Raw genomic sequence first — 13988 nt, 5'->3', positions numbered from 1 at the left:
CAATAGATCTTCCACATATGTTATATCAACCTAGGAATTAAGGTACAAGCTACTACAAATCTCTTCACACATACATTCTGGCCACAACATTCAGAATTGTTTCCTGCTATCTTAAACCAACCCAGCCCAATTTAAAGTTGGATGTAACTCCTGAAAAACAGAGACAGATCTTGTCTGGTGCATGAAGGACTGATATTCTACTCAATGGAGGCAGCCAATCTGAATGCACAGAGTAATATGTATGAGGATAAGCAGTCTCCATTGAAGAGGAGGCCCTCATTGAACCATGGTTCACCCTGTGGGAAGGGTGTGGTTGCAGAGTGGAAACAGAGGGCTTTATCTTCCACGGCCCACAGCCACTGTTGATCTCCAGCATCTGGGAGATATCCCGGGCACTGAGGGAAAAAAGGTCTCACAGTTGCAAGAGGCTTCTAGTCACTGAAAAGCTTTAAGATCAATACCTTGTGAGACTCAGGATTTCTGGATCTCACAAGATGGGGAGGGGGGAGAGACTTTGGTGAGGCCTATATAAGACCTTGTCACATTTAGCTCAGCCTCAGCTGGCAAAGTAGACACCAGGGGCCAAGCAGATTTTGGGCAACTGCTGGAAATGGGAGCCCAAATCTAAGCAGAGACAAAGGACTTTACTATAGTAGATGGCTCAGAGTTGAGCTGACTGCACAACAAGCCAAAAGGGGTGGGCACAGCCAGACTAGCACCACAGGTAGAAATAAAGCCCTTATTGGGTCCTATCCAGCATGTTTCTTGATTTAATAATGCCTGTAAATTTGAATTACAAGTCGTGGCATAATTCAAGACTGGTGTCTACCTCTTCCTTGCCATTTGCTATGAGAAAGCCTGACTAAGCTAGGGAATACGATGTATACATCACAGGTCCCATGCCCCTAACAGACTGTTGGATCCAGGATATAATACAGAATTACATTATGTTGATTTTAGTGGGACTTATTTCAACATAATGTATGTAGGATTGTGGTGTAAATTGGCCTAAATTCAAGTTCTAGCTTTTACTATTTCTGAATCATATTGACAGGCAAGTAAGCATTTCTTTCTAAATCTTCTTTGTACTTGCTAATAGTTTAGCAGAATCCATTCCATATGGTACTCTTTTCTGTACCTTGCATTCCTGTGAATGGAAAACAAACAATCCTAGAGATCTCTGCAGAGAGATAAAAAGTGCTCAATTTTTCCCCGTGATCCTGCAAAAAGCCCATAGAAGCACTAGCCTAACACTGATGGGGTCAAAGGTATTTGTTCCTCATTTGTTCTCTTTATGCTTTGTGCTGGGTATTTGTGTACCATAATATGATTTACACTAAAATCCTAAATGCTTGCAGCAGCATAGTCACCTGCAGTGCTATCATAATGTCCAGTATACAGCTATGGTTAGTGAGCTTGTATGTTGGCAAAGACCTGCACAATGTAAACTCCTTTAATCCTGGAAGTAGCATATAGCCATCAAGATTAGTAGCCATTGATAGCCTCAACCTCCATGTTTGTCTAATCCCTTTTTAAAGCTGTTAAAGTTGGTAGCTATCACCACATCTCATGGTAGCGAATTCCATAGCTCCTTTTGTCTGACCTGAATTTCCCACCATTCAGCTTTATTAGATGACCCCAACTCCACGTGGTTTAAGAGAAAAACTCACTATCCGTTTTCTCCATACCATGCATCATTTTGCAAGCTTCAGTCATGTCCCTCTCACCCCTTACTTGCTTTCCCTCTCTAAAGCTGCAAGCATTGTAACCATTCCTTGGAGAGTTGCTCAAGACCTCTGATAATTTTGGTGCACTTTTCTGACTCTTTCCAACTCTGCAGAATGTTTTTTGAGGTGTGGCAACCAGAATCATATGCCTTATAAGTGTAGTTACATCATAGGTTTGTAGAAAGGCATTACGATATTGACCGTTTTATTTTCAATCCTTTCTTAATGATACCTACCATAGAATTTGTCCTTTTCTACAGCTGCTACTGTGGAAAAGGACTAACACTACCCATGGTTTATTTAGACCATGATTTGTTCTCCTACCCAGGGTTTATCCAGCAGATGAGTGACAAAACCAAGGCTAACTTTCTCAGTCCCTGGGTTGTTTGTTTCCCTTCTCCCTCACCTACTTCCTCCCTGTATCCCAATTACCTTTGCGGCACTGCAGTACTGGCATATAAAGAGGCTAGGTTTTTTGACTGCTCTTGCTTGCTGCCTCTGAGCCTGGCAAAACAACCCATGAACCCACAATTCTGTGTTTGCACATAATAACCCAAGGTTTAAACAACCCACAGTTCACAACCCAATGAAACATGGCTTCTCTTTGTGGGTTGTTCAGGGTTAACAACCCATAGTTAATCCATAGTTCCAGGTTCGCACATAATGGGCCTATTTAGAAGATACCTTAAACCCTGCTGGGTAAAGCTTTTGGTTAAGCAGCAGGGTTTAAGGTGTCTTGCGCAATGAGTTTTGCTAAACCCTGCTCACTCACTAATCACAGTCGGACCATCTGCAACAGGGTTAACTAACCACAGAGCCTAAAGTGTCATCTGAACAGGCCCAATGACAACCCATGATTCTACAAACTATGGTTAATTAAAATATGGCTTGTCAATACATGAGAACCAGATCCATAGCTTGACAGGGATCCACCACAACCACAAGATTTCTTGTCAGTCACCACTACCACCATCAGCATATATCAGAGGTTTGGTTTCTTTGTCCCAGTGTTCATCATTCAATGCTTATTTAACTGAATTGCAAATGGCATTTTAATGTCCATTCATCTAGTTTGAAGATATTCTTTTGAAGATCTTGGCAACGTCTTTGTTTTTACCACCTGAATAATTTGATGTCATCAGCAAACTCGGTCAACCCACTCCTAGTTCCAGATCATTAGTGAACAAGTTAAAAAGTATCAGTCCCAATACAGGGAAGGGCAGGAAGCACAAAAGTTTAAGGGGCCAGGCCCCCTTGTAATTTGAGCTCTGTAAATCCCCCAGTAACAGATCTTGGGTATCATAGCTGGCAAAGAGTTTTGGTGCTGCCCATAGGGACAGACAGCTGTCATCTATGTTACGTTGTATATGGCCTATTCTAATTGTGCATGTACTCTGCAGCAAGTGTTATGAAAGAGGCAATGGACTACTAGTTGATCTGCAATTGTAATAATAGATTTCCCAGTGTTTCAGAGAAATTACAAAATAGAGATTCAGAGGAACTGCTGATATGCTAAAAACTGAAAAGGTGGATTTCATAAAAAGTATTTATGAAAATAAGTTGTATCAGCTGCAATTATAGGGATGGATTCAGATTTAGGGCTGGGGCAACTGAACTGGCAGAAGCAGACTTCACTGCCCCCTTCTCCCCAAGGCAGCCCCTCCAGCCACCTCAAAGTGCTACACAGAGGGGTCAGGGGAACCTATTGAATGGGGTAGGCTGTGGGGCAGAGGCACCTTCTGTAAGCAGAGCCTGGTCCATAAAATGTGTCTCTATCTAATTTTCAGGGTTCCCCCTTTTCCCCAGACCACAGTCTACTCCACTGAGCAGAGTCCCCAACCCTCTATGTAGCATTTTCAGGAGGCTGGAGGATCTGCCATGGAGAGGAGAAGGCAGGGGAGTCCACTTCTGCCTGCCAAGTCGCACACACCTACATCTGGATCTGCCAGATGTTGAAGAACATTACCTTCTTCAATAACGTTTCAGATAGATTCTCAAGGCTGACCTTGCCTGTGAAAGATATCTGCGAAAAGCAATACTCACTCTGTGTTGCTGTAGCCCATTAATTCATACTGTGCAAAAATAAGGTGATGATATCCCACAGTCAGAAAACGTAATTTCATGACTCAGTGAGTCTTGCATGCTACGTCTCCAGCTGCTGACTGCTGTCATATTTAACAGCTCTAGTTCCTAATTTCTGTCTTCGGCACTCCTGAGCTTCAGTGTGAAGGGAATGCCAAGCTTCCTGGGTCACATAAAGCCATAGCAGCTCTGCTGTTCACTCCTTTCTCTTCTACTCAACTAACACCAGCCGTGCTGAACACTGAGTCCATCACAGGTAGAGATGCAAGAGAAATCCAAACTGGATTAAAATGAGTCTGGATTTCTGAAAATCCAGCCTGCAGTTTCTGTGTTGGATTATCATCTGTGAGTCAGGTGGATTCCACAGATTTATGCCTTTTTAATTATTAAGCTTTGTAAATTAATTTGTTGGGTGAAATGGAAGTTAGATGTTGTACGTTATACTATTCAGAAAACCTACGATAATGTATATGCCATTTTTGCTTTAAGTGATATGTAATTTGCATAAGATTGCACAAAAATTACATACTAGAGACAGCGGGGTTGTTGTTGTTTTACAGACTTTTCGGTTTCTGAAGCAAAAATAAATAAATCATCCCGTTGGTGAATGAACGATGGCATAAACAACTCCTTCTATTCCGTGTAATGCACGCAGGACATATTCAACAAAATCTGGACATCCCTAATCACAGGTTGGGTGACACAGAAAGATGTAACACCTCTCTGCCTCTGTACTGAGCCGCATGGTCTCCTGTCCTTGCCCCCTCTTCTTTATTTTGCCTGGAACATGAGTGGACAATTTGTGGCCCCTCCAGATGTTGCTGGACTCCAATTCCCATCACCCCTACCATTAGCTATGCTAGTTACGGCTGATTTGAGTTGCAGTAGAAGATCTGGAGTGCCTGGCCTAGAATGTTCTCAGTTCTGTGAAGGAAAAAGAAGGAATTGGTTGGGATAGTGTCCCTCTTCTGAAGATATGCTATGTACATGCCACAGCACTCACATTTACATATTATTTTAAAGCTGAGATGTAAGTAACTAGCAAATTCATCTTTTAATGGAAAAGAGGCATGATCCAACCTAAAGCACACAGCTAGACTCCTATTCATTTCAATGGGAGAAAATTTAAGGATGTGCTTAAGTTTCCCATTAAAATCAATGGATTTTAAAAGTGCTTAATTTGGACTGAATTGTACACAGGGTTTGTTCCTTCCACTACATAACAAGCACCATCCACAACCAGAGTAGACAAGGTCAGAAAACTGTACTGATCATTGGTAGGGTTGGATCCAGACATAGCCATACTGACAGTAGACCACTGAAATCAATAGGACAAGTTAGTCATGACTAATTTTGGTCTACTTTAAGCATGACTAAATCTGGATCCAACTAATAGATACGCATATAGCAGACTTTGCATATCATTTCATGAATATCACGGATGCACTGTAGCTCTTGGGTCTGGTATATTCTGCACTACTTTTGCTCAAAAATGTTTGTCATCAAATATGAAAACAGTCCTGTTTCATAATAATCAGGGCATCTCATAGGATGAAGTGGCTAAAAGAGCCCAATGCTTGTGTAAAGCCACAACAAGCCAATGTAGGGAGGGAGCCTCTGACTCTGACCAATGAATTGAGTAGCTGGAAAGATCACCAAAGGTGTTACTCAATTTCATCAAAGCAGCATTAGATGCCTGGAGTTTAGAAATAAATAAGGATGCCATTTTGCTTGCCTGCTAAATACATTCTTCATGCTGCTGTAGCAGAAGCAAACTCATAGGAGGTGCTGTTAGGCTTTATTTTACATACCTCCCATTTCCCCTCCCCCCACTCTCTTTTAGTATAAAATACAGCTACTTCACACTTTGGATTTTTAAGTATATGCTATGATTAAGCAGGTTGGGCTCAAAATCTTCTACTGCCTGTAGCAAAGGACAAGATACCACTCCCATTCCATGTATGGAAGCAAACTGTTGGAATTTTGTTTCAACACCAGTGAAGGCACAGCACCCTCCACCATAACCAAGCGTCAGTCTGATCCAGCAAGTCTCTTTTTACATTGCAGCCTTCTCCAACCTCATGCTCTCCAGATGTTTTGGATAACAACTCCCAGCATTCCTGACCACTGGCCATGCTGGCTGGGGCTCATGTGAATTGAACTCCAAAACATCTGGAGGGCACCAGGTTGGGGAAGAGCATTCCCCCCCCCAAATTGTGGACCTTGAGGCAGAATTGGGTCATGCTCCAACCTCATGTGGGAGGGAGAAAATAGAAGAAGGAGATGGGTAGGGGGAGGAAGGCAGACAGAGAAAGAACAGACACACACACAAAGGGAAGAAGGGATGCAGCTTTGCAAAGAAGTCCAGAGAAGGTGCAAGCTCAGAAATGTTTAGCTAGCCCAGGACAGCCTGCAAGTAGGAGCAGGGAGAGCATGAATGCCTGGTCTTGCTGCAGACAATCCAACAAGTAGTGACTAGCCAGCCTGATTGGAAGTAAATAGTTAAACATAAAAACCAGGGTCAGACAAGGCTGGAGAGCATCCTAAAAAACCCAATAATAAAAAAGAAAGTCTCAGGACGTTGAATATATATAGTTTTATTCCTTGAAGTATCTCAACACATCTGGCCCCGTACTATATATCTGAGCTTTCTTTAGGGGTTAAGATGACTGCAGAGATCTCTGAATATGTCTCCAAGATGTCGCAGAATTCATATTTTTTTCTAAAATCAAAAACTAAAATGTTGCAGGCTGTAGGTAAAGAGGTGTTCCAGCTCTGAAAAGGCAGATGTCTGCTCCTTTAAAGCATTCCCTGCTTGGCAATGTTTGTTTGTGAAATGTGACAATGTTTAATCTACCTGTCAATTATCCATTCTGTCAATCCTTCTTTCCACAGTGATTGTAATAATTACAAAAGGAATCTTTGGCTTTTTGCCTTGAAGCATCATCTCTTAACATGCTTTGATTGACCCATGATCTCCTTATCTTGTGTTAGCTCTGTTTATTTTAGTGGCCTTGTAGCATTGCAGTATGTTGAAAATTGTGCTGTGGTTCAGCCAGGTTCTATACTTAGCCTATCTGGATTATCTGCCCTGAGGTTTTACATTTACTTGAAACCTTCCAGAGGGTTGTATTACTGTGTTTGGTTTTGGGTAACTACAGATAGCATTTTGATATGACATCAGTTCTCTTGATAAGTAGCTGGAGGCCTGTTCCATAATGCCCTTGTGAAGGCCTTACCTGCCTGAAGAATGTTCTACACAGTGCCAGCTACAGTCTGTTGAAAGCTTTATGTTACTATCTGGGGCCGATCTACACCAAGCAGGATATAACATTTTTAAAATGTTATGAAAATGGTATATGTAATGTGTCCTGGGCCTGAACAGTTGTCATAACCCTTATAAACCGTTATAAGCAGTAGCGTAGATCCTGCCCAAGTTAATTTAAAAAGGGTTGTTCCTTAGTTTGAAAGTTATGCTTGAATTGCCATATTCAGGGTTAGAGGGGACTCTGGGCAAAATGTTCTCTTCAGTGAGTGAGTTCTGGTGGGCTTACCTGGTGATGATGGAAACGCTCTGAGCAGTGCTAGGGGGCTCAGTCTGCCCACTATTTTGATCTCCCACAATGTCCCAGAGCCAGGAGAATAGTGGGAAATAAAAAAAATGGCTAGACAATGGGTGGGCAACTCAGATGTCCCATCATTTACTTCAATGAAGGGCTCAACTCTGTGTGTACGCAGAACTGCACCCTCCATTGAAGTGAATAAGGAAGACCGATTGTTCAGAACCTCTGTGCATTCTTTGGGGTGTACAGCCTGAAATGAATGTATTTAAAAGTAGGGATGTGCTCCGCTTCTAATCGGACTGGCGAATTAGAAGCGGAGCGGGGGGCTTCGCCTGCCCTTAAGGTGGAGGCGAAGAGGATTGGGGGGCCGGCGGAGCGTGGCGAAGAGGATCAAGGTGAAGGCGGATCCTTCACCTTGATCCGGAGCTCCGCTGGAAAGGTAAGTGGGGTTTACCGGGCCCTGCTGCTGTCGCTGTGGCCCATGCGGCGACAGCGGAAGGGCCCAGTAACCCCCCCGCCCTCCTCTCCCTTACCTGCCTCCGTCCGTGGTCCGTCGGCGTCTTCAATTGAGCCCGCAAGCGGCCCAGACTTCCTGGTTGAACCGTGGGCTCAATTGAAGACGCCGACGGAACGCGGACAGAGGCAGGTAAGGCCCCCCCTCCCCCTTGGTCCCTTACCAGGCTCTGCCACCATCGCCGCACGGGCGGCGATGGTGGCAGGGCCCGGTAAACCTCCCGCCCTCCTCTCCCGGCCTTACCTGGTGCCACTCCCCTCCACTGCGGAGCTCCGATTCGGAGCCGGAGCTCCGCGGCGAAGAGGAGCGGAGTATGGGCAGCGCGGAGCGGAGCAGGCCGACCCGAAATTTTCGGATCGGCCTGCAGGGCGGAGCGGGGGGTCCGTGCACACCCCTATTTAAAAGCAAAAGCATTCTTAAAGCCATAAAATGAACTTTATCTCCTGAGGTTTTGCATACTGCTACTTTTAGAGTGGCAACGTGTCATATTTTACAGAGGAGAACGCTCTACTTGAAGGGCTGCCCAATCCATGTTTGGTTTAAAGATAAAGTACCCCAAGAAGGAAGAGTAGCAGGGCCCTTGATGTCACCCATCAACAGGTAACACCTGGACAGCAGATTAGAAAGACACCCAAAGGTCACTTGGTCAGACTCTTCCCCACTTTTGGTGGACAGAGTTCTGTTTTGATGATACCTTTCTTCTTTTTTGGAAATGCATAAATGGCCACCTTAGTTCTAGTTAGGTTCAAACCAACTAGCTTAAATTTTCTGAGTCTTGCAACACAATCCTATTCATGTCTACTCTGAAGCATGTCCCACTGAAATCAATGGAGCTTACTCCCAGGTAGATGTGCATTGGATTACAGCCTTAGCCACTTTAGGGCAATTGACCAATACAACTTGATCAGGATTGGGCCTGCATTTCTTGGAGAGCTATTATATATAAATGAGAATGAGAATCAGTGTGGTGTTACAGAAAACAGATGTTAACATCAAACAGATGTACCCAGTAAAACACAAGATATCCATCTTCACAATTGCCTTTTTATGTAAACATGTCTTCAATACAAACCACTGTAGGCCTTAGAACAGACAATTAATGAGTCTTGTCTTGCAGCTACCAACACTACTTGTCTTGCAGTGACTCAAATAACCAGACAATTTACTTTGCAGTAATTTGCTGTGAACACTGCTCCTCTGTAGTTAATATAACTTTAAACTTCACTGAGCGTATTGTAAACAAATGCAGACTAGAAGCCAGACTGTTACTAAAATACTTTTCCTGAGAGATAATGGAAAGTTTTTCCTCCTTGAAATTCCATAAAAGGCAATAGCAGTCAAAAACATCCGATATCTTCTATTGTTTTTAAACACAGTCATTGCTTTCTTTTTCACCACCAGTATTTCTATGTCAGATAGCATGCACGTGTTTCAGATGAGTTCAGATGTGTATTTTACAAAATTTAAAATTTTCAGACTGAACAGAGTTCCAGGGAAAGAAATTGCTGGAGTTTTTTTTTACTCCAGTTTTTGTCGTTTGTTTTTTTTTTAAAAAAATAAAGCCTAACAGGGCAATCTTGTGCAGGTTTCCTCAGAAGTAAATCCCATTATGTTCAATGGGGCTTATTCCCAACTAAGAGTGCTTATGGGATCGCATCCTTAATTTAATATGTGAGATCAAACACAAATTCTCTTTTGATATACTGCAAGTCTCCACAGTTGGCAATAATTTTTCAACGGTTTATTCTGAATCTGTTTGTGCAGTACTTTTAAAAACAATGAGTTTAAAAGGATAATTAATTCTAACTTGTATGGATTCCAGTTCTGCAAGGGAATATTAGTGCGGGGGGGGGGGGGGGCAGGTTCATAGTATCCCATGAAACTGAAATTGTAAGATACATGATATTGAAAGTAGACTTCATGGGAATGTTTACACTTGATTTTTTATCTCTAAAGAGCAGCATCAAGTCAATTAATCACTTTTTAAAGTTCTAGTGGGAGATCAGGAACTTTTTTTGATATATTTTTGTTAATTATTTCCAACATTTACAACCTACCTTTCAGCCCACAGAGGCCCTCACATTTGTGGCCAATATTAAAAACCTCTAAGTAGTAGGGAATGCTCACTTGAGGGAATGGTATTAAAGGCAAAACTGAAGTACTTTGGCCACATAATGAGAAGACAGGATACCCTGGAGAAGAGGCTGATGCTAGGGAAAGTGGAAGGCAAAAGGAAGAGGGGCCGATCAAGGGCAAGATGGATGGATGATATTCTGGAGGTGACAGACTTGACCTTGGGGGAGCTAGGGGTGGCGACAGCCGACAGAAAGCTCTGGCGTGGGCTGGTCCATGAAGTCACGAAGAGTCGGAAGCGACTGAACGAATAAACAACAAAGTAGGGAATAGTGATATACAGGTTTCCATCACTAAGGTTGCAATCCTATGCATACTTACCAGGCAGTATGTTCCATTGAACTCAATAGGAATTATTTCTGAGTAGAACTATATAGGATTGTTATGCAAGGCAGCAATCTTATAGCCACTTCAAAATTCAACACTACACTTAAGCTCCCATTGCTTCTCCACTTCAATTTCCCCCCTTCTGAAGTTAGCTGTAACTTAAGGGTTTTTCACTACAATAAGCATGCATCAGAAGCCCTACAGGAGGAAAAGTACCTTGGGATGGGTGAGAAAAGGCAGCTAAGAAAAGGGCCAAATGCTCTTTCCTCCCTAGCCCAATTTAGAGATTGCTCTAAATCTCCCTGCCATGTTGTGTGTGTGTGTGGGGGGGGAAGCACTGAGTATAAGGAACTCAACCTCTACCCCCCCTTTTTTTCTGGAAATACCTTTGAACAAAGAACATGCCAGGAACGATCAGGCTGTGACAGACCCCCCAAATCTGCATATGTTTGCACCTTCTAGGTGAGTCAGAATATGTTAACATGATATGCTAGCAATCACCTGTAGGCCGCATGACCAGGCCCTCCTAGGCTATTGACCGTTTAAATGTCTCTCCCTGGGCTCTGCTCAGCCCCCTTTGCCCCCACCCTACCCCAAGAAATACCTGTGTTTGTGAAATCTTGTGATTGGCAAAGAGTCAAAGGCAAAATTCTTCCACGCCCTGGAATCCCAGGTGGGATTAATTCTGCTTTGGTGAGTTACTCTTAGAATCCAGATTAGTGAGTGTAGCTAGTTTGAAGTTTCATTTTGTTTTTGCAGAAAACTGACGATTTCTCAACTTCTCTTTGCTTGGTTCTTTAATACATAGACAGAACCGGAAACTAAAGTTGACTTGATTGTCTTGCCTACACTGGAGTTGGTCATACTCATGTGCTAGACTGCTTGGCAAACACACTAACCTGATTTTTGAGAAGTTTAAAGGAGACTCTGAAACAGGAGTCAATTCTTCTTTATATAGGAAAGCCAAAAGCCTGGATCCCCAAGTACCTAGGTATGAGTTAATGTTACTTATATTATAATTCACGGGGGAAACCTCTTTTATATAACCTGCCCTACTTCGCAGGGTCTGAGGTATGGACACACTGGTTTGTCACAGTATGTAACATGAAGCTAGCCCCTTTAACAGCAATAACCACCACCCTACTTGCACGTTGCATCATATGGGGGACAACACTATCCACTGAAAAATCAGCCCCACTGAAGTCAATGGGTCTTAACTTCCCAGGTAAGCAGTTATCCAACTGCAGCCTTAATAACGACCCTCTCAAAAAAGTTAATACGGAGCAGTTCCAAGTCTGCACACTCTTCATAAACACATTTGCCAATGAAATGCTGACTGCACTGTACAAATAACCAATGTTCCTTAAAAACAAACAAACAAACAAACAAACAAACAGAAAGCTTGCAGTAAACGCAATCTAGCCACTGTTACCCCTGGCGTAATTAATATTTCCACAAGGGTGTCACTTTGGAAGAAAAGCACAAGAACTGAAATGGAAGGAAGGACATACCCTGGATATGATTAATGGCTGGTTAAAGTCTATCCCTCCTGCCAGCCTGAAGCCCCAAGGTGCAGGTCCCGGGAGAACAACGTTCTGTGGCATTTCGCCCCCAGCAGCTACTTTCTGGTGGTATCTGTAACTAGGCTTTTTCTCCCCTTCGCTCCGTGAGGGGCTTTGAAGCCAGGCTGAGCGGTTGGGAATTAAGGGCTCCTGTCCTGTCTGGGTCGGCTCAGCAGCGGCTTCCTGGACGGAGCAACAGCAGCAAAGGCTCCAGCGCGCCTAGGAAGCGGCTCCTTTCCTCCCTTCGGCTTTATCTCTGCTCCTGCCTGACGTCAACGGGCCCTGGTCCCCCTCCGCCCAGAGGGGAAGGACCAACTTTGGTCAACGAAAACCCGGGCGCGCTCTGTGGATTTCACGGCTCAACAAGCGGCTGTTTCCCGGGAGTCTCCCAAGCCGCGGTTCAGAGGCGCTTCGGGTTACAACTTCCTATTGCTCGCGTGAAGCACCCGGCCTCTTTTTCTGTGGGGATGATAGCATGCTCTGTCTTGACCATAGCCTTCCAGGGGTGTCGGACTGCAATTCCCATCATTTCTAGCCAAGCAAACGGTGGGAGTTTGGGGAAGGCTGCCATAGATCTCCTCTGATTAGGGCACTGAGTCGATTAGGGCGCAGTCCTATGCACGTTTAGACCTACAATTCCCAGCATTCCCCAGCCAGCGTCCTTAGGGTGCAAGAGTTCAATGTAGCTTAATTTTCGATCCGACATGCACAGGGATGGGCTGTTAAGTAGTCATCCGTTAAAAAAGAAAGGCTTATTCTCCCTCTCGGATCCTGCAGCCTCCGTTTCTTTGGCTCTTGAACTGTAGACAGGGCCATGTTTCTCTGGTACTTTGCAAAGCGCCGGGCGCGTTGGTGCCCTTCAAATAAATAGCCATAATGGGGCAAGATATTTATCTCGAATAAATAATTATTTTAATGAGGCCATTTGCAAAACAGTTGCTGGCCCTCCTCATTCCTTCAAACTAACATTTAAAATTGCTTAGCCCTCATAATTTCTTTAAATTAATATTTGAAATCATTATTAAAATGTTTATTCATTCATTTTAGTTATCTAAATATGTTTATTCTGCCATTTGGGCAACATGAAAGGTCAAATTTCATCCAATCTGCATTCCACCTGTCTTTCAAGGGATTCAGGGTGGCATACACGGGGTTATCCCATTTTATCACGACAGCAACCCTGTGAGGTAAATTAGACTGACAAAATGGGCCAAGGGCACCCAGCTGTAATCCTATTCTCATTTAACTGGGAATAAGACTCATTGAATTCAATGGGATTTACTTCTGACTAGATAGTGTGAGCTTCCTGGCTGAGGCCTCCCCATCCAAATTGTATGCTCTCCTCACACAAATTCTTAAATATGATTTTATATCATAAATTTTCCTTTTTCTTCTTCCATTCTTTAATGGGCGATGGAAATCTTGGCAGACATTGGTACCACAGAACAAAATTAAAAAGGGCATTGGGTGATAATTGGACCAACTACTGTTTAATGTGCTATGAAAAAGTATTTGCAAGGAAGCACTTAATGCAGATCAGTTACCCCTTTGGGGATTAACTAATTACAGCTCAGGAGGAGATGTAGGTTACTTTCTTTACTTGTAGACGGTGTCAGGTTCAGTCCCTGGAGTGTGGTACATGCACATGGAGTTAGTTTGGCTTGATCTGATAAAAGTCAGCTCCCCAGCATCCAGAGTTTGCTGTGCGCATCAGAATCTGTATGCCAGCCTTGTCTGACACCCTCTATATTTGTTGGACAGCAGCTCCCATCATGCCCCAGCCAGGATGGCCAGTGGAGGGTACAAGGTTGGGGAAGGCTGATGTATGGAGAAGAACCAGAGTTGGGAGCCTAGAGATGGTCCTGAGTAATAGGTGGAATTTATATTTTCAAAAATGTGGGATCAACCATTGTATGCTTGTTTTCTTATCTCAGCAGCCCCTGGGAGAGTCCTGGCTGCAACCTGAAACTACCTCAACACCTGGCACAGCCTAGGCATGATTAGTCTGGAGAAGAGAAGATTGAGGGGAGACATGATAGCACTCTTCAAATACTTGAAAGGTTGTCACACAGAGGAGGGC

At 43.6% G+C, this 13988-nt stretch overlaps 1 protein-coding gene across 3 annotated transcripts in view; it reads right to left on the bottom strand.

The window, feature by feature from the left end:
* PDLIM3 (PDZ and LIM domain 3) overlaps window positions 1-11990 on the bottom strand; it is a 35426-nt gene extending 23436 nt beyond the window's left edge. For 2 of the 3 annotated variants that reach the window (XM_063135632.1, XM_063135634.1), the window contains exon 1: window positions 11858-11989. In XM_063135632.1, coding sequence (XP_062991702.1) covers window positions 11858-11950 — 93 coding nt within the window. In that variant the 5' untranslated portion in view covers window positions 11951-11989. Of the gene's footprint in view, window positions 1-11857 lie in introns of all 3 variants that reach the window. The other variant, XM_063135633.1, reaches the window with a different exon arrangement.
* Window positions 11991-13988: the final 1998 nt, after the last annotated feature.

Source organism: Elgaria multicarinata, chromosome 10 (assembly GCF_023053635.1).
Source record: "Elgaria multicarinata webbii isolate HBS135686 ecotype San Diego chromosome 10, rElgMul1.1.pri, whole genome shotgun sequence".
Taxonomy (NCBI): domain Eukaryota; kingdom Metazoa; phylum Chordata; class Lepidosauria; order Squamata; family Anguidae; genus Elgaria; species Elgaria multicarinata.
Note: the sequence above shows the minus strand (reverse complement) of the source record. Positions and strands in the feature narration are given on the sequence as shown.